Source organism: Alosa sapidissima, chromosome 17 (genome assembly GCF_018492685.1).
Source record: "Alosa sapidissima isolate fAloSap1 chromosome 17, fAloSap1.pri, whole genome shotgun sequence".
Lineage (NCBI taxonomy): Eukaryota > Metazoa > Chordata > Actinopteri > Clupeiformes > Clupeidae > Alosa > Alosa sapidissima.
In genome coordinates, this window is record NC_055973.1 from 3819234 (window position 1) to 3843727 (window position 24494).

General features: G+C 40.3%; 2 protein-coding genes across 2 annotated transcripts; both read right to left on the bottom strand.

Annotated features, from left to right (window-relative positions):
• Window positions 1-1928: 1928 nt before the first annotated feature.
• LOC121688613 (glucuronokinase with putative uridyl pyrophosphorylase) lies at window positions 1929-15739 on the bottom strand. Its single transcript, XM_042068317.1, has 23 exons — window positions 15392-15739; window positions 14692-14798; window positions 13609-13653; window positions 13354-13507; window positions 13082-13153; window positions 12914-13002; window positions 11792-11948; window positions 10992-11069; window positions 10775-10866; window positions 10416-10521; window positions 10223-10302; window positions 9856-9924; window positions 9548-9608; window positions 9190-9206; window positions 8359-8416; window positions 7955-8047; window positions 7509-7569; window positions 7265-7378; window positions 7125-7182; window positions 6772-6840; window positions 4433-4496; window positions 2437-2508; window positions 1929-2349 (listed from the first exon to the last, which is right to left on the bottom strand). The coding sequence occupies exons 1-23, from the start codon at window positions 15446-15448 to the stop codon at window positions 2272-2274; spliced, it is 1851 nt and encodes a 616-aa protein (XP_041924251.1). The 5' UTR covers window positions 15449-15739; the 3' UTR covers window positions 1929-2271.
• Window positions 15740-17143: 1404 nt separating this feature from the next.
• On the bottom strand, window positions 17144-24494 carry sdhdb (succinate dehydrogenase complex, subunit D, integral membrane protein b). The gene is made up of 4 exons (XM_042068483.1): window positions 24367-24494; window positions 19777-19887; window positions 19248-19398; window positions 17144-18376 (listed from the first exon to the last, which is right to left on the bottom strand). Exons 1-4 carry the CDS (start codon window positions 24413-24415, stop codon window positions 18211-18213), a joined length of 477 nt encoding a protein of 158 aa, XP_041924417.1. The 5' UTR covers window positions 24416-24494; the 3' UTR covers window positions 17144-18210.

The window sequence follows — 24494 nt, forward strand, 5'->3', positions numbered from 1 at the left end:
TACAATATGCTTTTTAAATATCCGTAAGAAACACATTTACTGCAGAAATCACTATAATACAGTATCTGTTCAGGAAATGTTTATTTTCAAAAACATTGTACATTATCACAATATTATACCTCAATGATGATCTAACATGGACTGTTAACACCCAGCACACACTGAGGAAATCTAGGCAAAGACTGTACTTCCTACGTCAGCTGAGGAAGTTCAAAGTATCAGCACCCATCTTGAAGGCCTTTTGCTCCTCAGCTGTGGAGAGTGTCCTGACAAATAGCATCATCACTTGGTATGGGAACTGTACAGCCCGTGACTGCAGTGCCCTACAGAGAGTGGTGCAATCTGCCGAACGTACCATCAGAGCACCTCTCCCTACCCTGCAGGAGACCTACAAGAAAAGACTATGTACCAGGGCCCAAAGTATTGTAAAGGACTCGTCACATCCTGACTTTTTCAAATAACTGAGGTCAGGCAAACATCTCTGCTGCTACAAGACCAGAACAGAGAGACTGAGGTGGAGTTTTTTTCCTCAAGCAATTCGTATCTTTAACACACACAAGACTATATAAACTTTTTTTTATTTATTTTTTTTATTACACACTTGCACGTGGACTGTACACACACTGCACTTTTTATTCTCTCTTGCTATTTATTCAAATATTTCTTGATCTTTCTTTCTTCACACTTGCACAGAAAAAGTTGAACACCAAATGAAATTTCACTACATGCTTTACGTTAGTATTGCTATGTATGTGACAAATAAACCTCCTTGTATCCTTGTATTAATTACTGTCGCATTTAACAATGAGATTGTTGCATTTTACACTGAGATTTCACAACTCTCAAGGTCACTTTAATTCTCAATTATATATTGAAATTAGCAGGGAGAAGTCATCACAATTAATTTTCTCTCATTTGGAGTTTCACATACTGTAGCATTTAATTTTTGATCACTGATTTCATTGTGTGGCAGCTGTTGTTTTATCAAATTATATATATCACACAACTTCTTTACTATTTAAAAAAAGAATGGCTTCATTTTGATGATATGCACGCAGATAGGCATTATGTCTGCCCATAATGATGTACACTCCCTCAGAGCGTCTGGCATTGCACAATCTAGCTTGGTTGTTCTGACCAAGGTGGCAGTTCTTTGTGAATTGAGTGCTCCCTTGGCACTAAACAGGTACCCATTACGTTAAAAAAAATGTATAAAAATGTGAATTCCTCCATTGTGTTATTTTATAGAAACAATCTTTTTCCTGGTGTAAGTTTGTATGTGTTTATAATATAGAAAGTAGTTTGGTCTACATAATTCCTATAGTTTCCAAAATTTAATTCACTCTGGCCTTTAGGACACTTCCTGGATCTACTGCTGGCCCCTCTTGCCCACTGTCCTCTGACGAGCGTCTGCTGTGTCGGCCTTCCATCAACACTAAGAGGTCACAGTCAAGACTCTTTTCTTCTGTGATTCCTCGTTGGTGGAATGATTCATGTACGTAATGCTTTCCTTTCTAGTGATAGTTTTGGCATTTTCATCTGTTTACCTTGTATCTAATGAATTCTCCTTACAGAGTCATGAGGTGGGATGCGGGAAATGACCCAATGGGAGAGAGAGATGGGATGGGATGCAGGAAATGACCCAATGGGAGAGAGAGATGGGGTGGGATGCGGGAAATTACCCAATGGGAGAGAGAGATGGGGTGGGATTGGAAATGCCACAGCGCCCCCTACTATCTGACTACTTTAAACTGTAAATTATTATTGATAATGTTTATTGTTATTATTTTATGTCCCTTTGGACAAAAAGGGGACAGAGGGTATCACCATCTGGAATTGCAATTTGGTGCACCTGCTTTCGTTGGAATTATGTGTGTCAATATGAATTGCAATTACAGTTACAGTTATACAGTACAGATGTAATCATATGTAATAAAGGAAACATGTTTTATATACACGTTTTGTGTCCCTGCCCACCCACTCAATGTTACAGTACATTCAATGTATAAACATATCATATATAAAAAGGAAAATATGAAACATTCATCAAACTGTATATAAGAAATAGCACTCCAGCACATACTGCTTCTGAGGACTACTTGTCGGAAATATGGTATTGGACTGTTGCCAAATCTGCTACAAACAATGCTTACTTTCCTTATAAAATTAGTCCGCATTTTGTTGAAAATGTGCTACCGGTATTAGCATATGTGTTCATATCTCATATCTTTGTTGCTAATTACTCACAGATTTAAGACCATGACTCGTACTCTAAGGACGAGAGGGATCATAAGGTATTATGTTACAGAAAACACAACCAGCCTCCTGAAAGGCCTTCTTCATCTCCACCTGAAACAGAAACACACTGGGTTAAGCACCCGAGAGCCTAATAAAGGCAAATGAATTAGGGGTCTTTTAAAACGAGCACGTTAATACCATCTGATCTGGATCCAAACACAGACCGATCACAGCCCCTCCACTGCCAGGAAACTTCACAGACGAACCAAACTGCAGAGCAGACCAGTATGAAGAATGACACATGCTCATGAATAAGGGAAGGCCATTGAAGAAAGCAGGCCATTTTTGGTAAAAGCTCCAAAGACAAGTTCTTCAGTGGCACTATGTTACACTATGCTTTTCATGAATATTAGGACATCTTGTCATATGTTGATAACTCTATTTCATATTCGTATATATGAATATAAAGAAAAAGAACCACATTCACAGTTCCTTTAAAAAAGAAAAACTTTGAATCGCCCCATGGACGTTTCAAGCAGAAAGCTCTTTTTCAGCGTATCAATGGTGTAATCGCCATTGACACGCTGAGGAAGAGTTTTTTGCTTGAAATGTCCGTGGGGCAATTAGTTTTTTTTTTTTTAAAGGAACTGTGAATGCATTTCTTTCTCTTTATATTCAGTTATTTACATGTAACATGTAAGGATCCGACACCCAGTGTATAATTCTCAGGTGTTGAGCGCGTTTTTTCATTGTTTTACGATATTCGTATCACACATTCACACATGTTAATTGATCTAGGAAATTTCCATCGGAGGTCCTGTAGTCCACTATTTACATTTATCACCCGTTCCATTTAAAAAGAAGCCCACTAGTTCAGCTTGTTGTACAACTTTCGTTGGCCCTACAGACCCTTTCAACAATAAAAACAAAAACAATGCCTGAACATTCTATTTGGGCCCCAATCTACTTCCTCTGCATTAAGATAACATATGGAATGTTAAAAAGGAAGTCTTGTGGGGCCAACTATGATGCTGATAATGGAACTCTCTTGAAAGGGTCCATAACAGCGATAGCGTGGACAGTCAACTTGTTCACAGTTGATTCCATTGTTACGAAGCCTTTAGGCTCAACCGTCGTCCTACTATGGTTGTTATAGTTACCATTCATAAGCATTGATATGGAACGGCGATCAAAGTTTTTTTACCAGATCTACTTCATAGGTGTCCCGTTATTCACCTCGGCGGCCGTTATCCCTTAATTACAGTATAGTATGTATGTTATATGGGTAAGGCTATTTGCACCCCTGGAACAATTAGCAGTGTATGCTATTCGTACCCTGGTGCAATTAGAAGTGAATTCTATTCGTACCCCCATCTGGTACAAATATCAATGTATGCTATTCGTACCCCGGTGCACACAGCAATGTGTTCTATTAATACCCCGTCTGGTACAAATATCAGTGTATGCTATTTGCACCCCTGTGCATTTACTCTGGTATATTGATCACACAATGTAATTAAAAAATAAAAAAAACGAGCAACATGTTTTTGTTGTTACGTCACAGGGTGTGAACAGCTCAGCTGTGTAATAGACACTCTGAATAAGGTATGCTGTTTGCATCAATGTATAGTTAGAAGTGGATGCTATTTGTACCCTGGTGTATATAGCAATGTGAAATCGGTTTGAGCACCGATTTCTTGTTCAAATTGCGCACCTTCTCTCCAGAGACGTTGGTGCACATGCACACTCACTCTGCCAAAACGCATCATGCGGGATACAAACCCCGGTCTCCCACGTACTAAGCCGTGTCTGTGACCACTGCACTATCTGCTTCTACAACTAGATAGATAGATAGATAGATACAGTAGATACTTTATTGATCCCCAGGGGAAATTCAAGAACTAGATGGGTGTTTGAAGGTAAATCTATAGATAATAGGCCTGATCGTCATACTCAAGAAATTTCTGTTAACTAACAAACTGACGGTTGTATGTGTTCACTGAACGAAGATTATGAAAATAAAACACATATTTTCAATCTAAAACTTAATTTGAACATATATTAGTGCCGAAACCTTTCAGAATTCTTCACTTCTGTAAATAGACACTCTGATGTTATATACAGTTGACGATGATCATATAAGAGTTGTCAGAGGATTAATAAAAAAAGGCAACAATAAATGTAGTTCACATACCTGTCTTGCTATCTGAATCATCTTCAGATTCCCAGGTCCCAAACAGTCATCTGTGTATATGGACCTGTTGAAAAATATACAGGATTTATGAACTCAATCAGACCCAATTATATGTAAAGTAAAGATGAACGCATTAATTACGCTGTAATATCGGTTTCTGATTGTGTTTTTTTTTTACAGTATACAGTAAAAATGGGTAATTTGTCACACATGTCTGACACATAATTGCACATGGGTAATTTGTGTATGATGTGCCACCATGTGATAAAAATAATGAGCCTGAGGGAACTACATTTGATACACAGAAAACTATAGCACCATTAAATCCTATGGCATGGGAAGCACAGTTGTGGGCAAATTTGTGGCTCCCGTTACAGTTCATTGAAAGAATGCTTAATTTCTTCAGGAAAGATTATGAAATTAAAAGCAAACCTTCTTGGCTCCATGTCTTTTATATGTATATCCTAAAATGGCGATGATGAAAATATGATGATTTATTGGATTACAGCAGTATTTCAAACTAACCGTTTCACCTTAATCAGTAACACAGAGACATATTCTATCTTGTATTTCAGCCTGTTTGAATGGAGTTTAAAGAGGCCATTCTGTAGTTAGGCAACATTGTGTACATCATGTACAATATTCTGTTGAATGAAACATCAGAGGCAAAGTCTGATTTGCATTAAACATGCCATAAAGAATGATGACTGCCATTTACTTATGTCTGTTTCAAATTATTTCAGAGAAAAATTGAGCATTGCTCTTTTTTATTGAAAGGGTTGCAACAAATGTGGCCATGGTTGTGGCTTCTGCTTCGAGGCCACCTTGTGTAGGCCGGCTGACACCCGATCAATTCTCATCTCGACTGAAATTGAGAATGGTCTGGCTTTGATCACTTTCGATTTACAAGTGGTGTAACCAAAAGTGAAATTAAACTTAATTAAACTCTCATGAGCACAAAAATATTTACTAACGGAAGGTTTTAAATGCAGATATTTACTCAATTCAAAAGAAAATATGTGTTTATGTTGTTTAACATTGATTATATCAGTGCAGTGTTAGGATAGGTTAGGGTCACATGGTAGGGATAGCACTGACTTACAGACAGGGATCCAGTGATGCCCCTACCTGTGGCTAATTGGTTAAATAGGACCTGTCCTCACCTTCGTGGGGGGCAATTAGTTTTGGAAGGTTTAGTGGTAGCTGAGGCCTGTTGTCTCCCCATGCTGCTGCCATTTGGATTCATTCTTTGTTTTGGAATGACCACCATTAAACTAAAATTTTAACTATATGAACATCAACGCTTGGGCTGGCCAGATAGAATTATAGACGGAGCACAGGGCAAGCAGTCACGCCGCAGGTATGTTGACCGCTATCGGTCTAGGTTTTTAGCAATCAGTTGAACAAAGTCTCAGCCAGTCAGTAGTCAAGTCAGAAATCTCAGAGAGTTTTTCACGGCACCAGAGACCCATGTCGTGTTGCTAACAGACGCAGTCTGAGGTTACAAAGAAAAGGCACACTTCTTATAGGACTTTGGCAAATCTTTAGCAATATCCAAGTATGGTATGTCAGGAATCAAGATGAGCACATCACCCGTTTTTGCCCAACATTGTATACAAGGATGTAACCCCTAACAACTGACATCCGTGATATTAACCCAAAGGCTGACCTAACATACATGAAGGCACCAACCTCCCTAGTAGGAGATGGCCGCTCCAACTCAGGGCCCCTTCTATCTTAACAAACATGCACTCTTAGGCCCAATCACCTTGAGGAAGAATGCCACTGATGCTAAACATCTCTCATCAACCCGATTTCTGTTTACTCATACACTTCTGTCTTTAAGGCTAGAAATGTCTTACTACACCGCTCCTTGAAGCTCCTGCCAAACTGACATGCAGACAAGCACACATCAGTTAGGAGGACCTACTTCCAAGTTTGTGCACTTCACGTAGGGCTATCGTGTTGGGCTAGCATGTAGGGTTAGCGTGTAAAGTTATCAAATAGGGGACTTCCATGCTTTCTGTTGTGGTGCAAGTTGCAGGAGGCTTTTAGTTAAGTAACAATACTCTAGACAACAAAGAGCTTGGGCCTGCACCCCCCGCTAACAGCAGTCATAGTGTTCAACGCACTACTAACATACTCCTGTCCGTCATCATAGAAAAGCCCAGCCCATGCCAGATAAGCAGTTGTGATTGGTTCCTGGATTTTTGGTGATCGGGGAATGGTCTTGAATGGGGGCGTTGCCAGACACTGCTAACCAAATTAAAATGTGCTCACAGATTCATCTGGGTTCATCCAGGCTTTACCATGTGTGCAAACAAATGCAGAGGTCCTACCTTCGTAGCTCCAGGTTCTTGTCCATTAACTGAGCAAGCATTGCCCAGTCCTTACTTTGTATGGCCAACCTGAATGAGCAATCGATAAATGATAGAATGTCTTATCATCTAGAGAAATGTAGATACAAATAGAGAAATAGAATAGAAATAGAGAAATACAAATAGAATTGAGAATAACAAAGTATGTAGTATGTGGCTTTTCCATCTAAAACAAGTGCACTAGCTGCTAACAGACATGCCTTTCATAAACGCCTGCTAGAAGCCTGCTATCTGACTGACATTGAAGAATGATATGATGACGTTAGGGACAACACAGAAATGCACAGTGTACAGCCAGGGTAGTCAGCACAAACCTTGCTTGGTCAGTTAGCTCAGCAAAAGACTTCATGGCTTTAATAACTTCAGTCTCTCCTATCGGAAAAAAATATCAGTAACACAGGTGTGGGTTAAAGAAACCTCTGATTTGAAGTATTTAACTCTGCCTGAAATGTACCATTAAGCCATCGCTGTCTAACATTGCTGTGTATTCGGCCTGAATCACTGGGATCCCCCAAATAGGCCAACCAGAAAGGTGGAAGACTGTCCATGTTCATGCCAATGTACTCTCCTATGCATCAGAAACACACAGTGAGACTCACACCATAAAGGACCATTCCACCATTTAGATGTAGTTTACAGCTAGTAGAATGTGTACAGTGCAGACATGCTAGAGTTAAACAGCATTCATAAAATCGTACCATGTCCCTTTGCATCCATCAGCTGCTTACTGAAATCCATGTATACCAGTCCTTCATAGACCTGTGACCAAACACATTTACATCAATTTCATTTATCCAAAGTGACTTACATATGTCAATTACATAAGGCGATGATAGTACACAGGGAAACATTTAGAGCAGAACTTTTAGACTTTTTGGATCCATGTAATAATTGAACGGTCATGACAGTTTCCCAACTGATCATCACATTTCTCCAGATAAGAGTATGTTGTCCAATACCAATGGGAACGGGCCAACATAACACTGCTCAAGCATCATTGCTAAAAATGTTGCCCTGAGTATAATCACCTTTTAGAGTGAACTGACACAATTAAAAGTAAATACTTACTATATTCTCTCTCAAACTGGCACAATTCTTTACTTTGACCTGTTATTTTACATAAAATATAAACTCCATAGGTCACCTGAACCACCCTGTCCTGGAGCCCAGCGGTGATGAAGAGTTCATCGGTCTCAACATTTAAGATGAAGTTGGCCCTCACTGGTTTGGGGAGGTCCTGACAAGAGAAGAAGAAAACAAGATGATGTATTCAATAGTTATGTGATTAATTAATGCCTAATTTGTGATTAATTAATGCATAATTGCTATGTGCATTAATTTAATATAGATATTATTATTATCAAAAGGCCTTATAGCATGGTCTTCACAGTTAATAATATGAATATTAGAACGCAGTCGCTCAGTTAAGACAACAAAATGTTTTGACAAAGAAAACTTCTAGTCTAAAGTGCCACCCAGTGGCTGTAAATATAATGCAACAGCAGCAGACTAAATTGCCCAACATCATTTCCAAGACTGGACACTTACATTATCTGTAATGTTGTAGAATTTCATCAGGCATTTCAGGGTTGCAGACACAATAGCACTTTCAATGTGAAGATGAAAATATGATTGTCACACACAAGGAAAGAGGAAGTAAACAACATGATCTTACACTTGCATTTCTTACTTCAAACACAGCAGTCATCCCCTGCTATTGCCAATGCCATGAGCAGGTATGCTTGTCAAAGTTATAATTGTACATACATGTATGTTTACATGTATGCCAAACCTGCTGGTAACTCTTACACATATCTCTATATGAAGCTGCCATGTTAATACCTAGACACTAGAACAGTTTTAGTACCGAAGGGATAATTACCCAAAAGGACAGTGACTGATGTTGTTACAGCAAAGACAACTTAAAAGCAAAGCATTAAAAACCTTGATGGGGTGATGATGGCCAAAGCCTTAAGGTGACCTTAGCAACAATAATCCTGGTCTGTCTCAATCAGTCATCCTCCTCCATGTAACTGTCTTAGCCATCACTGATGAGCATCCCCAATTAGAATAGCTGGTAACCATAGTAACCACGCCATAGTAAGTACGTAAGTAAGCAACAGGGAGGCTACACTGGGCAGATAACTGAAGCTTTATGTTCGCGGAGCATCTGCAGCAACATTTAGCCTCCACTGTAATCAATGGAAGCGGTTACACCATAGACGATAATGTTACATTTGAAAAAGTTAGGCCAGTCTTCTAAAACCATTTCTACGCTCTGCAAACAGAGTGCTTCACTAGCGGGCCCAGTGTAGCCCAGGCCTAAGTCAGTAAGTGGCCTCCTTGACAAAATGAGAAATGACAGTTCAGAGCACTTACCTGCTTCCAGCCAGTCCCTACATAAGAGAACAGAAACCAGATGACAAGGGTCAAAAAGGGACACAATACTCCTGAATATTCATCAAGGACAAGCAGCCTTTTCATAACGCATCTACAGCATAAACAGTGTCCAATCATAACACATCTGCAGCATAAACAGTGTCCAAGCATAACGCATCTGCAGCATAAAGAGTGTCCAACCATAACGCATCTGAAGCATAAAGAATGTCCAAGCATAACGCATCTGCAGCATAAACAGTGTCCAACCATAACGCATCTGCAGCATGAAGAGTGTCCAAGCATAACGCATCTGCAGCATAAACAGTGTCCAACCATCTGAAAAAAACACAGTACTCACCACCTGCCGTGGGATGTTGGTGTCATACTTGAGAGTAAAATTCTGCTTTCGCAAAGCAATTCTGAAAAAGAATGGTGCATGTCAAGGCATACCCTTTACTGACAAGAATGTTGAATGACCTACAACTTTATTTGATTTAATTAATGTCAAAAAGCAGGGACTTCTACTGTACAGCACCATAGACTTTGTCTTTAAGTGCTTTGTAGAGCCCATGGCTGAAACCAGGACGGAGTCTCTCTGATAGACCAAGGAGTTGTGTCAGTAATTTATTCCTGAGAATAAATAATAAAAGTCATAACATTTCTTACCCTTGTTTGGAGCAGAATTGATAGAATTTCTTGCAGGTAGCCTGTAGTAGGCGTAGACCCCCCAGGTACCTAGAGAGCAGCAGGGAAACCCGTTAGGCACTGTCCAGAGCTTGATGCAAACCACTGCACTGTCCTGCATGCAACCAGGGACATTCTGCACCAGCATCAGTGCAGTAGTTCACTGTCTTATTGCAGTTAAGAAAGCATGCCATTTACTCTTGACAATTCAGCAGAAAAATCATTAAAGAATGAAAAGAGGTGAAGTTATTTATGTGGTAACTAAAGACAGATGTACCAGCATTTATCCATTGAAAGAAAAAAAACACACACATAGTAATAATTAGTAATAAGTGGTTAGTGTGCTAACCCTTCTTTTCTGCTGATGTGGTAGAGGTCCTGCAGACTGCCAAATTCTGTGGGGTCATTGAGTGGATGAGGAAGAAGGACCTACGGTTCATACAGAAAACAACAGTATATACTGTAGCAGATACTGCAGTGCAGTAAGGGAAATCTGTCATGAGTATTAACAAGACAAGTAGAAGACTGGATGTTCACATTACCAGAGTCTGGTTTTCCAGAAGTGTGACCTCGGCCCAGAAGTTAGAGATGGACATAGCAATTGTTTTGCCGTGAAAGCCATCTGAAGGGTTCCCCATAAGTCCAACTCTGTGATTGGGCAACACACTCCATCAGTATGGTCATAGAGTGAATCATTTGGCTTGTAAATGTGCTATCATTTTGGTATGTAAATGTGCTATAATCTTCTCTTCATGTTGATGTAAATGTACAGCTACTGTATCTTCTGCTACTGTCTTATCACAAAAGCTTTGGAAAATTACAAAATATTGACTAAGATTACAGCACTTTGACATTCCACCATTTTCCATTTCAAGAGGAAATTGAGAGTAGCACTAGTTACCTGGCAAATGAACGGCATGTAATGGGCTTGACAGGAGGCTCTCGTTGCTTGGCAGAATAGTGGGCCAACCATTTGGCATATTCTGACAGCCCCTGTAACGTGTTGAAATATAAGCATTGTGTTTTGACAATGCTATGTGTACATGTGATTAATGATGTGATTGGTGACCCTAATGAGTGATCAATGATGTGATTGGTGACCCTAATCAGCTACACACCACTTGGCCAATAAGCTGAAACCCGGTGGGAAGCTTCATGCCGAACACAGGCATCTCCTGGATGTTGATGAACCACTCCTGTAGTGAAAGCACATCAGATGCAGTATTGGATCAGTGCAGTGGTTTAGGCTAAGCATACATAGGAGATGGCAATCAAACCACAACTGGTATCAAAAGTGTTGGAGTGCCATAGGATAAAGAGTGAATCTGTTCTAATTTGCCACTATTTACCCAACTGTGAGCAATATGTGTTGACTTTTATAGGTTTTTACATATGTTTACCTAGAGATTGGCAGGGTTTTATTTCAGTTAGCCTAATAGCTGGTTTGATTTGCATTGAGAGATGATCTTATGGAAAGTACCCCATGCCAATCTCTAGGTATGGTGAAGGGTATGTGATGATGTGGGGCTATTTTAATTCCAAAGGCTAAGGGAACTTTATCAGAATGCATAGTATCCTGGATCCATGAAATACTGTAACTGGCCTTTAAAAATAAAAATCTGCCTGCCTCAATGGGAATTTAACATTGGGGTATGTATTTTATTTTGTTTTAAGGAAGAACATTTCCTGTATTTTAAGAAAGAACATGTATTTATCTATGATTCATTATTCATTCACAAAGAAAATTGGTGTCCTTAAAGGTTGGATTTTTCCTCATTTTTTAATTAAGGCATTAAGATCAATTTCCAAAAGAAGATTTTTTTTATTTCTCTTTTTAGTCAACTTTAGCATGTGTATGTACAGGGTATGTAAACTTATGAGCACAACTGTAGATATATGTATGCATATTTAGACTCACCCAAAACTTCCCCATGGTGCGGGCACTGATCTCCTGGGTTTTGGAGAGGAACTCTGACAGGTAGGGGAGCGTCTCCTTCTGTAGGCAGTAGAATACTACGCTGGCCAACCGAGACGATGTCTGGCCCTCAGGTGGCTTCTCCAGGAAGCAAGTGATCCTGGCAGATACAGAGAGAGCGACATGCTTTCAAGTCAAGTCAAGTTAAGTTTATTTATATAGCTCATTTCATACACAGAGGTCATTCAATGTGCTTTACATAAACAAAAGCAAACAGCAATAACAAATACAAGCATAAAAGGGCAATAGTGAAAGAATAGTTTAAAAGGTAAAGATAATAGTAATAGTAATTTTTTAAAAATCATAAAACGCACAAGGTAAAATCATTTAAAAATAGAGAATGATTAAAAAGACAAAATAAAAGACACAAGACACAAAAAAGATTCAGAATTTATAACTCAGTGCAGTTAGCAGAAAGCATATGAGAACAGTTTGGTCTTAAGTCTACATTTAAAACTGGCTACAGTTGGGGCCTTTTTAATGTCATCCGAAAGTTGGTTCCAGAGCTGAGCCGCATAGCAGCTAAAAGCTGCTTCACCATGTTTAGTTCTAACAGCAGGTTTAACTAACAGGTTTTTCTCCTGAGACCTGAGAGGTCTGGAGGGTGTGTACTGCTGAAGCATGTCTGAGAGGTATTTAGGTCCTGCTCCATTTAGTGATTTATAAACAAGCAGTAGTGCTTTAAAGTCAATTCTGTGACTTACTGGAAGCCAGTGCAGGGACTTAAGAATTGGAGTAATGTGGTCAGTTCTTTTAGTTTTTGTGAGAACCCTAGCTGCTGCATTTTGTATCACCTGAAGCCGTTTGATAGTCTTTTTAGGAAGGCCTGTGAAAAGTCTATTGCATTAATCAACCCTGCTGGAGATAAATGTATGAATGATTTTTCTAATCATCTTTTGACATCAGCCCTCTAAGTTCGGCAATCTTTTTGAGATGGTAAAAAGCTGATTTCATGTGGCTGTTGAAATGTAGATCACTGTCAATTAATACACCAAGATTTGCTTTCACCCACAACTAAACTGGAAATAGTGATCATTGTTTGCAACGTAATTTGTCCCTTCTCACCTGTGCGTGTCTGGGCACACCTGCACGATGCCACGGGAGTCGCTCTTCTCGCTCTCTTCCAGCTCATAGTATATTACCAGGTCTCCTGGCTACCAAGAAGAGAGACAACTATGTTGTAAAGCCCACTTCAATGTTTCATGTTTCAGTAGAAAAGGAATCCCCCCCTACCTTTGATCTATAGAACCGGACCACTTGTGCTATATCAAAGTTCTGGTCAGCACAGAGCATGTCTCCAGCAATCTTAAAAAAAAAAAAAAAAAAAACCACACATACTTAATATGCATTTACATCATTCGTTAAAAACTTGTATAAATAAAAAAACAACTTAAAATGGATTGGAATGGATAGGGGGTCTTTTATAACTGTTTGAAGCACTATGTTTAGCAAGCTATTCTAAAGGAGTATCTCAGCATAATTTCAGTCTTTCAACTGCAACTGACCACCATTATGTCATCTTTAAGTCCACGGCTTCGAATGGCTAACTCAAGGTCAGCCACGGCACCAAGACGATCTTCTAACGTGGTGCTCCCGTCATTTACCAAGTTCTCCACTGGAAAATCATTAGCGGTCGCCCAGCGCTCATAATGTTTATACCTAAATAAAGAAAGCCCTTTTTGTTTCAAATTGCAATTCTAACTTCCAAAACATTAATGAATTTAAATAGATAATTGAAATAGATTATTGTCAATTCTCACTTGTCCGCATTTGTGACCAGATACACTTCAGTGAACAACTGTCTCCTGTAAAGAAACAATAATATTTAAAACAGAAGCTTATTCAAATAGCAATACATTATTGTAATAATATAATAAAAGAACAAGACAAAAGACCCATAAACTACATTAAATATCACAACGGTCCTCCTCCTGCAGCTTTTGGTCATATTCTGTGCACATTCACATGTGTCCAAAATTCCCTTTAAAATAAACTTCTCACATACTGGGCCTTTGAGAACAGTATTTCTGTCACTTCACAGAGGTCATATTAAAGCGTTTGTGTCTTATCTCTCAAGTAACACAAATTTGCACAGTCATGAACACAGGCCATGCCATGAGGTTATGAGCATCAGGCTTCCACAAAGGTGTGTATGTATTAGGTTTATTATCAAAGGGGTCATTCAACATGCTGTGTGCTTGTATTCGTATACTGTGTCCGTATTTTGGAAGACTCTCTCTCTCATTGGGGGAACCCAGATATTTAGCTTGCAACATACTCATCCCACCGGCGTGCGTGTGTGTGTCAGGGTAAGTCCGGTATGCTTTCATGACCTCACTACATCTCCAGCACCTTGTTCCCCCATGTTCCTTCCAACATTTCCACCTGGAAACTTCACCACACTCGTACCAGTTGTACATAAATGTGCTCAGAATTAGTATCTCTATGTGTAGCCAATACCTTTCTGCACTCTGTCAACTATCTATCAGCTTAAATCTGGGTAAAGGGTGACGTAGGTTGGCGTAGAGCAGCGCATACAGGGCAAAGTCTGACTCAGAGGCACTATAGTGGAAAAAATGTTGCAAAACATTCACAAGATTATAACCAGGGGCCTTATGTCTTTGCATGACACAAATACAGGGTGATCATTGTAAGACCTTGTGTACCATGCTGTTTCTGCTCTCAGTGCTCCACTGAGACACTTAGCTCTTGCTCTGAATGACTTTTGAATCACTTCTCACACTGTAGCACAGTGTGACACGTGACCTATGACCAGTAGGCTACTCCAAAACAAGAATGACAACTCTATTTATTTGCTGAAGATGTAGAAAATTCCAACTCACGTGTTTACGGTTTCCCACCAAAAGTCCAGGATCTTCTTTCCTCCCACCCCAGGGAGCAGGGCCTTGGGAACTCCGGTCAGGTGACCATACAAACCTGTGTCATCATTCTGTCAAAACAGTGACACTTTATGATTATAACATAGGCCTATTCAAAACTATTATGCGTCAGTGTTTTAAATCAGTGGGCTATTTTATTTAGTTAAAAGGGTTGGTGGTGGTCGAGAGTAATTAATCACTGATTGTCAAGCTTGAAGCTGGCAAGCACTGCTTCTGTAGTGTGGGTACCACTATGAAGTCCAGCATTGCCTTAGCTAATTTCTCAGAACCTCAGCTACATCATAGAGGATTAAACGACCGTAATCCCACTTCAACAACTATTGCAGTTTCCCCTCGTGACTGACTGAGCTCTGGAATTAATTCGAAACTTCCTGGATCTGGTCAATTGTAAATGTAATTCGCAGTCTTTCACACAGACTTGATGAAGTGAATTGTGATCTCGTGTCAGTCAGACTGACATCTCGGTGCATGTGCACAATCACAGGACGCAACTCACTTTATTTCCTTACGCAACAGTTACGGATTTTAAACAACTCTACAGTTGATTTAAGGAGACATGAAAGCATGTTGCAAATAGTGTGTGCACAAGTGCTGTGCAGATGGTTTATGTTGTTAACCACAGCATTGGCTTATAGCTACATACCTTCAACTGTGCCTGTAAAACCGTGTCATGCCCAGCAACTAGTAAAATGCAGATCATCGTTGCGTTTCAGTAAGCTCTCAATCAATGAACGCTTGTTAACGTTACATTGTAGCAGCATCTGACACAAACTCGAACTCTAACCACGTCACCAAGTATGTTCACATTCAAATGTGCCATAATAAAAGTCTTTCCGCTTTGTTATCAAAGTAAAAGCACATCTTTCCTGTAGGCTGTAGACTATAATCGACAGTGTAGAGGTGTGTGGAGAAGACAACAAAATACAAGACTTGAGTCCCATATAGTAAATCTTGAATGGTGAATTTAGGAACTGGTCTGGTTTCAATCATGTAATAATGCATCACTTACATTACTGAATAGCCTACTAATGAAGCCAGGTCTGGGCCTACTCCATCAGCAACACTTATCGAGCAACACAGTTCTGTTCCACAGGGCATTCTTAGAATAACTTGGTGCAACTATATGGGAGCTTGCCCAGTGATACTGACCTCCATCATCATACGGTTAACTGTGTTTGGTGTCCCCAATGTTCCAAGAGCTCAAAATAATGGTATTGGTCAGTGTAAAAAGATAAGTGAAAAGGTTAATGGCACCCACATTAAGCTATGTTCCACAAGTCAGATGTATGATTTATGAATTCCTGCTCATGCATACAGTTACAAAATGCAGTAAGGGCCTTATTTACAAGGCAGGGGTTGCAAGACAGATTAAACCTGAAACCAAAGCTGCTACGAGTAAGAAAGTCTCACTGGACGGACGCTGGGCAAGAGCCAGACTACAGTCAATGGCCATCCTGACCTGGTAACTATGTTGGGTTGTTAAAGTAGTGCGGTAAAAATCTGACTAACATTTGTGATTGAGTGAGCATAAAAATATATCACATGGGGGACTTGACATGGAAGCAAAAATAATTTCTACATGGACATGTAGGTCCACTAGGCCTTTGGGGGTTAAAAAGCTTTTCAAGGGTCACAAACAGGCAAGGAAACACTAGGGCAAGATCAAGTCCGGGCAAGTCCCTCCACTTGGCAGCCATATTACAACGCTTTTTGGGCTTATCGGGCATCTATTTCGGCAGAAATGCGCGTGCACAAGGCTTCACAACACCAACCTTGCTCCAGCTGCGAGATCACAACACATAATTGGCACAATGTCTTCACAACACACCACATGATTGGCTCAATGTACTCACATGTCGACATTTTGCCGCAGTAGGGGTGGGATATGTGTAGACAACTGTCATATTGATATAGATAGATAGATACTTTATTGATCCCCAAGGGGAAATTCTATTGGCGTTACAATCTAACCCCATGCATTTCTATAGAGGATTTTTTGAGTGCTCTCTTCGTTAGAAAGTCTCTAGCAAGATACTGGAACGGCTGAGGAGCTGGGATTGCGTGCATTAGCCTGAAAAGTCCTGAGTTTAGTTTAAAAACATGTATAGCCTTGATTTAAGGACTTCCCCAGAATAAGTGATGACAGTTTATGTGAGGTCTTTGTGGAAACCACATCTAAAACAACACCAAAAACTCCTGGCTGTAGATGCACAATAAGTCTGTGTCCACTAGAAGATCAGCCCCGGGTGACCATTTTGGTGAAGTGCTTTTTATTGTCATGAAAATCGGTGCACAGATATCATATTAGAGTACTTAAACTACATACAGTTTTGCTTGAAAGGTTTGTGCAATGATGCTGTAATTCAGCAAGAAAGAACTACAGCCCATCCAAGAATTTGGCATGAAAGACATGGCTATTTATTGAGGAAAGCAAAAAATACGTAAGACCAACACAATTTTTAAGCTGCACGGTGTGTCTTACTATTAGCCAAAGCTAGTTTGTGCGTAGATACAATTGATTTGATTAATGGCACTGCTGAATTCAACTGCTTCCATACAAGAAACACAGCTGGACTCAATTATCCTGGAGTTTAACAGTTGCTCATGGGTAAGCTGTATGAAGACCTAGTATCAATCAGAAATATTACAACATATTTTGAACTGATTTCTGCCAGCACAACAATGACATGGGCCTGAGTTGAAGATTTAGGGGGTGAGACGCTTCCTCTTATGACATCCTATACAAACAGTTGTTCTATCCAGAGACAAGGAAACTAACAAAAAGACATTTGTTAGAACGGACCTCTGATGCATACAGGCAGGCCAACTTCAGTAGAATATTCCCTTATTAACAAAAAAAACAGGACTTGCAGTGACAATATTGCTGTATCTGCCAACCAAGTGCTGACACTAGCATCCGTCTTGTTTGGAGACTAGAGAAGAACATCGATACTCTTCACGATAATAAATAAGTCAAACATTCAAGACGTAGACTGACTTGACAAACTGTAAAGATATCAATAAGTAATCATAGACCACTGTTGCTGAAGTTACCATTAGGTATACATGCCGTTTCCATGGTAAACACGTGTGAAACAAAGACATACTAGTGGGAAAAATATGGGGTTTCAATTCTTGTGGACACCAAGCTGAATTAAACGTCTTCCTTTAAATTGAAAGGATTAATAGGATTCCTCCCTTGGCAGACAAAGCAATAAAAGGAAGATTCATCTTGCCTTCATAGTAATAGAGTGTGGACTAGATTTTCACTGAACTTGTGTGAGCAGAAATACTCACCATGACGTACAATTAAAAATACTTATGAATAATCATTAATCACTTTGTGAGAAATTATATATTTATATAATTTACATATCCCATAAAGCACACATTCAGCTGGAACAAGATCACAAAAGTCCACGTGCCCAAATGTTCCTCAAATATATACAGTCTCAAGTCCATTTATTTACTCCACAGGAGGGCGATTGCTTTGCAGATGCCCACATCGTTGTAGTTGAAGTAGCAGAGACCAGCAAATGTAATCGAGGACACCATGAATAAAGTTGCATTTGCCATCTTGATCTTAGCGTCTCCGTGAACGTAGTCTGTTAATACTTGGCCCAGTCCCCTAGGAAGAAAAAAGAAAATACATTTTGATTAAACTACCAATACAAGCCCTGTTTTTCATGATTTGCCAAGTAGGCTACGTATATTCACTGCAGGTTATTCACAATCCCAACTTTATCAAACTCTTTAATTGGAGAACCTAGGAGTTAGCAAACATTAAACAGCATATGGATTAGATGGGTCTGTCCCTTCAGAGCAGGCTGATTGTCCAGAGAAGCTTTGATGAGTATTTAATAATGCAGGCTCTGCTAAGAGCGAATTAGCTGGCCCCATGACAGGGATTTGGGGACTAGAACAGTCACTTCTGCTTAGGGTTGACATTTCAATTAAGCAGGTTCCTGTGGGTTTGATGACAGACTATATAGAGCTTGGAGAACTGTTAATGTAACAAGACATAATGGGAATTCCATTTAAAGGGAGATAAAAGAAAAAGACATTCTAACTAAGCTGCACTATCTACAAGTTCAGTAAGTGACTAGTTATATGGCAGGCTTTTTTTCATCAAATTACTTTAAGCACAAATGGGCCTTTGGAGCAACTCAATGGGCTGTGCATAAATATAAACAGGTGCTTGCCATTTATCCACATATTTTCTTTGTATAGACCCTTTCAATCTGTTCCTAGAGGGTCTCCGGTTGAAACCCTCAAAACCAACACAGATCAAATTAAAATGAATCAGACAGCGTAATGCTCTACAAAATGTTGACTTTAAAATATTTTTTTGTTTGTTTGTTTATTTATTTAAATATTTATTTCCCCAAGTTATGCTCAACATTGTTTTCTGTGCCACCAGAGATGACTTGCACATGTTTGTTTATGCAGTTGAAAGGTTTTATGGAAAAATAATTCAGTCATGTCACTTATGGTCATACCAGTGTCCATGAAGGGCTAGTGCTGCAGCCAGAGGGTAGTCGACGATGGGACCGGGGTAGAAGTAAGCCAGGGGGCCCATGCCCAGCAGCGCCACACTCAGAATCCGCTCTGCTGTCCAGTGCAGAGACGCAGCTTTCGAAGCAGACCCAGCTGTATTAGCAAAAATGCAAAAAGTCATTAAAAGTAGACCAAGCTGTATTGGTTAGCAAAAACGCAAAAAAGGTCATTAAACCTAGACCCGGTTGTATTGGTTAGCAAAAACATTTACATTTTTTTTTTAAAAACATGTTATTGGTTAGCAGCATTAACGCAAACAAACAAAGTGCTATTACTAAGAGCAATCTGATCATCTAGGACAGTGGTTTTCACAGCTTTGGGGGTGTATGTCAACTCAACGTATGTACTCCCAATCATCCGTAAATCGATCTAAAGTGCATTTTACTCCGGATAATTCCTTTAAGTATTTGTACTTTGTTACTTCCCATCTCTGCAAGTAGTACTTGCTTTATACCAGAGACTTCTACTAACCATAACTTGGAGTTGATGTATGTATCAGTGCCGTCAAAAGATGAGGTGGCTCTGCATCCTTCTGTTGTCCGGCCAGTGGTCGTGCGCCGAGAACACTACGAAGGAGGAGAGCTGCAAGCAAAAACATGAAAATGGTGATCTACAATGGGGGGGGGGGGGGGTTCGGGGGTTCCATTTTCCGTGTTGTGCATGCATTACTTGAAAAGAACTAGCTCCAGTTATGTATGAACAGTGAAGGTAACGAACTCTTAAAAAATGTGAAAAACGTGAACTTGAAGAAGTGAAAATTGAACAATATGAACTATGAAAATTGAACAACTTGAAGCTACATTTATCATGTGAGCACATGCTTAACAAAATATGGGAACTAAACGTGCATTATGAATATAATCAGTGGGAGCCCTGTGCTTGTTTCCCTGCAACAAGAAGGTTCCATCTGGGGGTGATGGAAGACAGTGACACCCTCAGTGTGTTTGAAATGTCCAGTCGATTGCGCAATTTGGCCTTAGGGCTAGTCCACACATACGAAACCGATCTTTTTTTCCTCCGTCTTCCCTGAAACCGCATCAAGAATATTTGCGTCCAAACGGATCCATATCAACACGACTCAACACGTTACTTCATACCCCAAGCCTATAGGTGGCACTGTTTCTTTACAGAAATTGACCAAAGTTTGTGCTTTACAAACAGACAGAATAGGCTATGACGAAATGGCTAGTGTAAGGAAACCAGAATTGTTTGTGTGGACTGATGGTGAACTGTCAACTGTAGTCAACTGTAAAACTAATAAACTTTATTTTACGGTTTGTGAAGGGTGCAGTCCCGTCCTTTATTTGGCTAACGCAGGTAGGCCTACTAATCACCTTTACTTTCTTTGGTTGTAGGATAGTCCGTGATTCACATTAGTTTTGGCTATCACCGCAATTAGGCTACTAAACGCAAGGCTTACCCAAGTTCTAGGCTATTCTGTCGCCACATTTATAATATTGCTATAAAACCGTCGTTAGTAACAGTCAATACGTTTGCCTGCATCAAATCGCGCATTTGCATTCAGTGTGCTACCATCGGCTTAACGTGAGTTCTAAGCGTCTTTGTATGCTTATATCTGATTTCACTCGACTGAATGCATGTATATATGTTGTAAGACATGTAAAATAAATGAATGACACTGGCACTACGCACAAATTAATGTAGCCTAAACTTACACCGCACTTTCCTAATAACTTAGGATAACAATAATAACAGTAGCTAGAATGCATTAAAAAACACCGGGAAAAAACAGTGTTCAGTCCTAAGCTATCGGCGATGCGCAGCACCAGTTGTGATATTTATCTTACGGAGTGTAATCGTAGGTAATGTCATGTATGAAAACTAGTATTGTTAGGCAATACTGTAAGTGCAAGTCCAGGGCAGCTGAGATGTGGCGATGACATCATCGATACGCAAGCAGGATGTGCGGTTTCGCTGTCTAAACGAATTCAAACGGGCTACGGTTTCAGATTTCTCCACTCTGGGACCAGGTTTCAGAAAAGTGCGGTTTCGGGCAGTGCGTTTACAGGATTTGTTTGGACGCTTGGCCAAGACGAAGCAAAACCTCTGCGTTTAACCTAAAAAGCATCTCCGTGTGGACGGGCCCTTAGTTGCAGTCATTGCCGAAAACCCGGCCTCGCATAGATACGTGGTGGGAAATGGTAGCAACGTTTTCAGCGCCTTTACGGCTATCTCGGGATATTCTGCTTTGGTTTTCATCCAAAAACCCGCCAGAGAGGTTCCCTCATAGCCTACACACTCTACAAAGACCACCGTCATTTGCAATTTCGATCAACTACTCTTCCTCCTGCGCTGACAAGTTAGGACTATTCGGGATATTGACAAATGGGTTGCGGACCCACTCGTTGGTTTGCCGTGGATCTTTGGAGGATGGGAAGTAACGCTCAAACTCATTTGAAAGCGCAACAAGGTGATCGCGCACCAGCTGCGAGAGAAAGGGTCCTGCCTCAGTCTCTCCCAAAACCCCCACTACTGTTTGGAACATATCAAATACACCCCGATCCACTCGTCGTACCCACAAATCAAGCTTGGCTTTAAATGCAGCGACTTTATCTGCCAGTTTAAAGGAGAATTCCGGTGTGATATTGACCTAAAGTGTATTGAAACATGATACCGAGTGTGAACGTATGTCTCATAGCCCATCTCGGCTTGCCAAAAATAATTCAGTGGAAATGCATGGATTCCAGTTTCTTCCAGTAGCAGCAACTGGAATCCATGCATTTCCACTGAATTATTTTTGGAATCTGATCCCTTATCATACCTGTTCATTCTTACTCGTTGCTCGACTTATCGTGACTAAATTCAAGATGGCTGCAAACGCTAAACTTTGTGAAGATACTGTCTGTATAAATCGTCTTGTAAGTAAACTACCAGTGCTTTTTCAAAGTTCTCAATGTCTCGTTTTAAATGTCAGGGCCCTCGGAAGTCTACCAATGAAGTGTGGAGATACATTGAGCCTCGTAAATGGGTGTAAAACAGTGATTTATTTGCATGGCTAGCCCGATGCCGAAGCACCACTATTGAAAAAGCTGTTGGTAGCATCGGCTAACTAGCGCCAGATTTTGGAGTGCAGGGGACAAGCCGAGATGGGCTATGAGACATACGTTCACACTCGGTATCATGTTTCAATACACTTTAGGTCAATATCACACCGGAATTCTCCAGTCGTCATTCTCCCCTGCAGTGACAGGTTGAGGTCATTAAGCAACCCGAATATGTCACACAGGTAAGCGAGTTTTGACACCCAGCCCTCATCACTAAAATATGCAGCTAACGGTGACTTTTTTTCTGTAAGAAATCTCTGCAGCGGCTCTCGCAACTCAAACACTCTGGCCAGTGACCTGCAACCAACCAACTTGGATAGCGTACCACGGTGACCCATTCAGCTGTATTTCGAACCTGTTCACCTAAATAAAAAAAAAAGGTTGATGTTTGGCAAAATCAGAGAATTGCATGGAAGTGCTGTGGTCAGTAACGTTAATAGACTATTAATGTTAATGTCAACGTTAGCTCAACTTAATACACTAACGTTACACAGCTCAGACTAGGGTTGCCACCTGTGTCTGACAAAAATCCTGGACATTTTGACCATCCAATCGACCTTTTTGTTTGTAAGCAACGGCGCCTTTCGCACATCTAACCCAAGATAAAAACCGTCATTCTAAGCGACAATTGTATAGCTAAAATTAGTAAGAATGACAATTTCTAGTTATTTGTTTAGTTAATTTCTTTATTTAATAGCAGACCTTTATTATTTTGTTATATTTTCAACAGTTTTTAGTTGTGGACACCTGGGGGCAGTATTGAGAAAAAAGGGGGAATACATAATTAGGTTCTGCTTTTTTGCTTATGTGGAATAAACTTTCCTTTCTCTGTCTCTCCTTGTCCCACACACTCTCCGTCTCCACCTTTCCATTTCTAATGAACCTCCACGGTGCGTGCCCCCACCACCACCACCACCACCCATGTTATGCTACGTCATTTTTGTAGAGCCAATAAGGCTGTGCATACGTTTATGGACGTAGGCACGCTTCAATTAAACTGAAATACACATTTTGCGCATCATGTACAAAAATCCGGGACATTCAGTGTCCAGGATTTTTATTTTTATTTTCCTGGACAGACCATGAAAATCCTGGACAACCATGAAAATCCTGGACAATCAGGAAAATCCTGGACAGGTGGCAACCCTAGCTCAGACGATGGCTATATCACAAGACTTCTTGCGGGCTACGTTAACGTTAAATGCAGAGAGTGAATGCGGGCTGACTGGTCACTACAAACCAGGTTAGGTAGGATCTTGTTTCTGACACAAAAATAACTACAGAAATAGTTTTCAGGTTGTAGGTCAGTTGACATCGCACGGATGTATACCAAGCTAACCCTAGTCGGTCACTTCAGAGGAACTTTCAAGGGATCTGGGTACACTACGCTAAGACAAGCTAACCTTACCTCAAGGTTAATGTTAACGTTAGCTATCGATACCACGGATAACATTCGTTTTTCGTCAGCTAACGTTGCCTTAACAAATAACTTTACACACTTTGGAATTCACGTTAGCGTAGCCAGTCCAATAAACAGACCCGTATTAAAACTTGCCTAATCCAGCTCACTAGCCGACGTTAGCTAGCACAACAACTTCCCAAGCACATGCACAAGTGATGTCACTGTGGCTACAGACAAACATGATGGGTAGCAGCTAACGTTGACTAAGGTTCATAGGCAGCAAGCTAGCGTAAGATAGACGACGTTCAAGTCTATCCTACATATTATTTCGCCTGTTCATGGTTGGGGACAAACTAACCTAATAGAAATACCACACCACCATCAATGTAGCTTTCCGCTAACTGATGCAATTGGAAAACCGGTATCCTACAAACATCTTCGGTAACGTTATGAACTTGACTTCAGACACAAGCTAACGTTAGACCAGTTATGTGCCGCATACGAATAATCTTTTGTGTAGCAGTTTCAGTAATATGATTACTAACCATTTTCATCCGATAGACAGAACTGATGTTAAACATAAGCAATACTTACGATTTACTCCTCTATGACAGATAGAACCAAGTCTGACTAGGGCCGCCATGACGATCCCACTAACCAAGGTCAACTGGCTCACCCGGAACTGCTATTTCGCTATTTCCACATCCACCACAAAGAAAGAA

What these genes read in the sequence shown, in the direction of transcription:
- sdhdb (XM_042068483.1), bottom strand. Translation starts at nt 24,415, where the DNA reads ATGGCGGCCCTAGTCAGACTTGGTTCTATCTGTCATAGAGGAGTAAAT. An exon ending in CTGTCATAGAGGAGTAAATC is followed by an intron (nt 19,888 to 24,366) that starts GTAAGTATTGCT and finishes TTTTGCTTGCAG; the next exon opens with CTCTCCTCCTTCGTAGTGTT. An exon ending in CTAGCCCTTCATGGACACTG is followed by an intron (nt 18,377 to 19,247) that starts GTATGACCATAA and finishes TTTTCTTCCTAG; the next exon opens with GGGACTGGGCCAAGTATTAA.
- LOC121688613 (XM_042068317.1), bottom strand. Translation starts at nt 15,448, where the DNA reads ATGATCTGCATTTTACTAGTTGCTGGGCATGACACGGTTTTACAGGCA. An exon ending in GCACCATGGGGAAGTTTTGG is followed by an intron (nt 11,070 to 11,791) that starts GTGAGTCTAAAT and finishes CTTTCACTACAG; the next exon opens with GAGTGGTTCATCAACATCCA. An exon ending in GAGCTAACTGACCAAGCAAG is followed by an intron (nt 6,841 to 7,124) that starts GTTTGTGCTGAC and finishes TTGCTCATTCAG; the next exon opens with GTTGGCCATACAAAGTAAGG.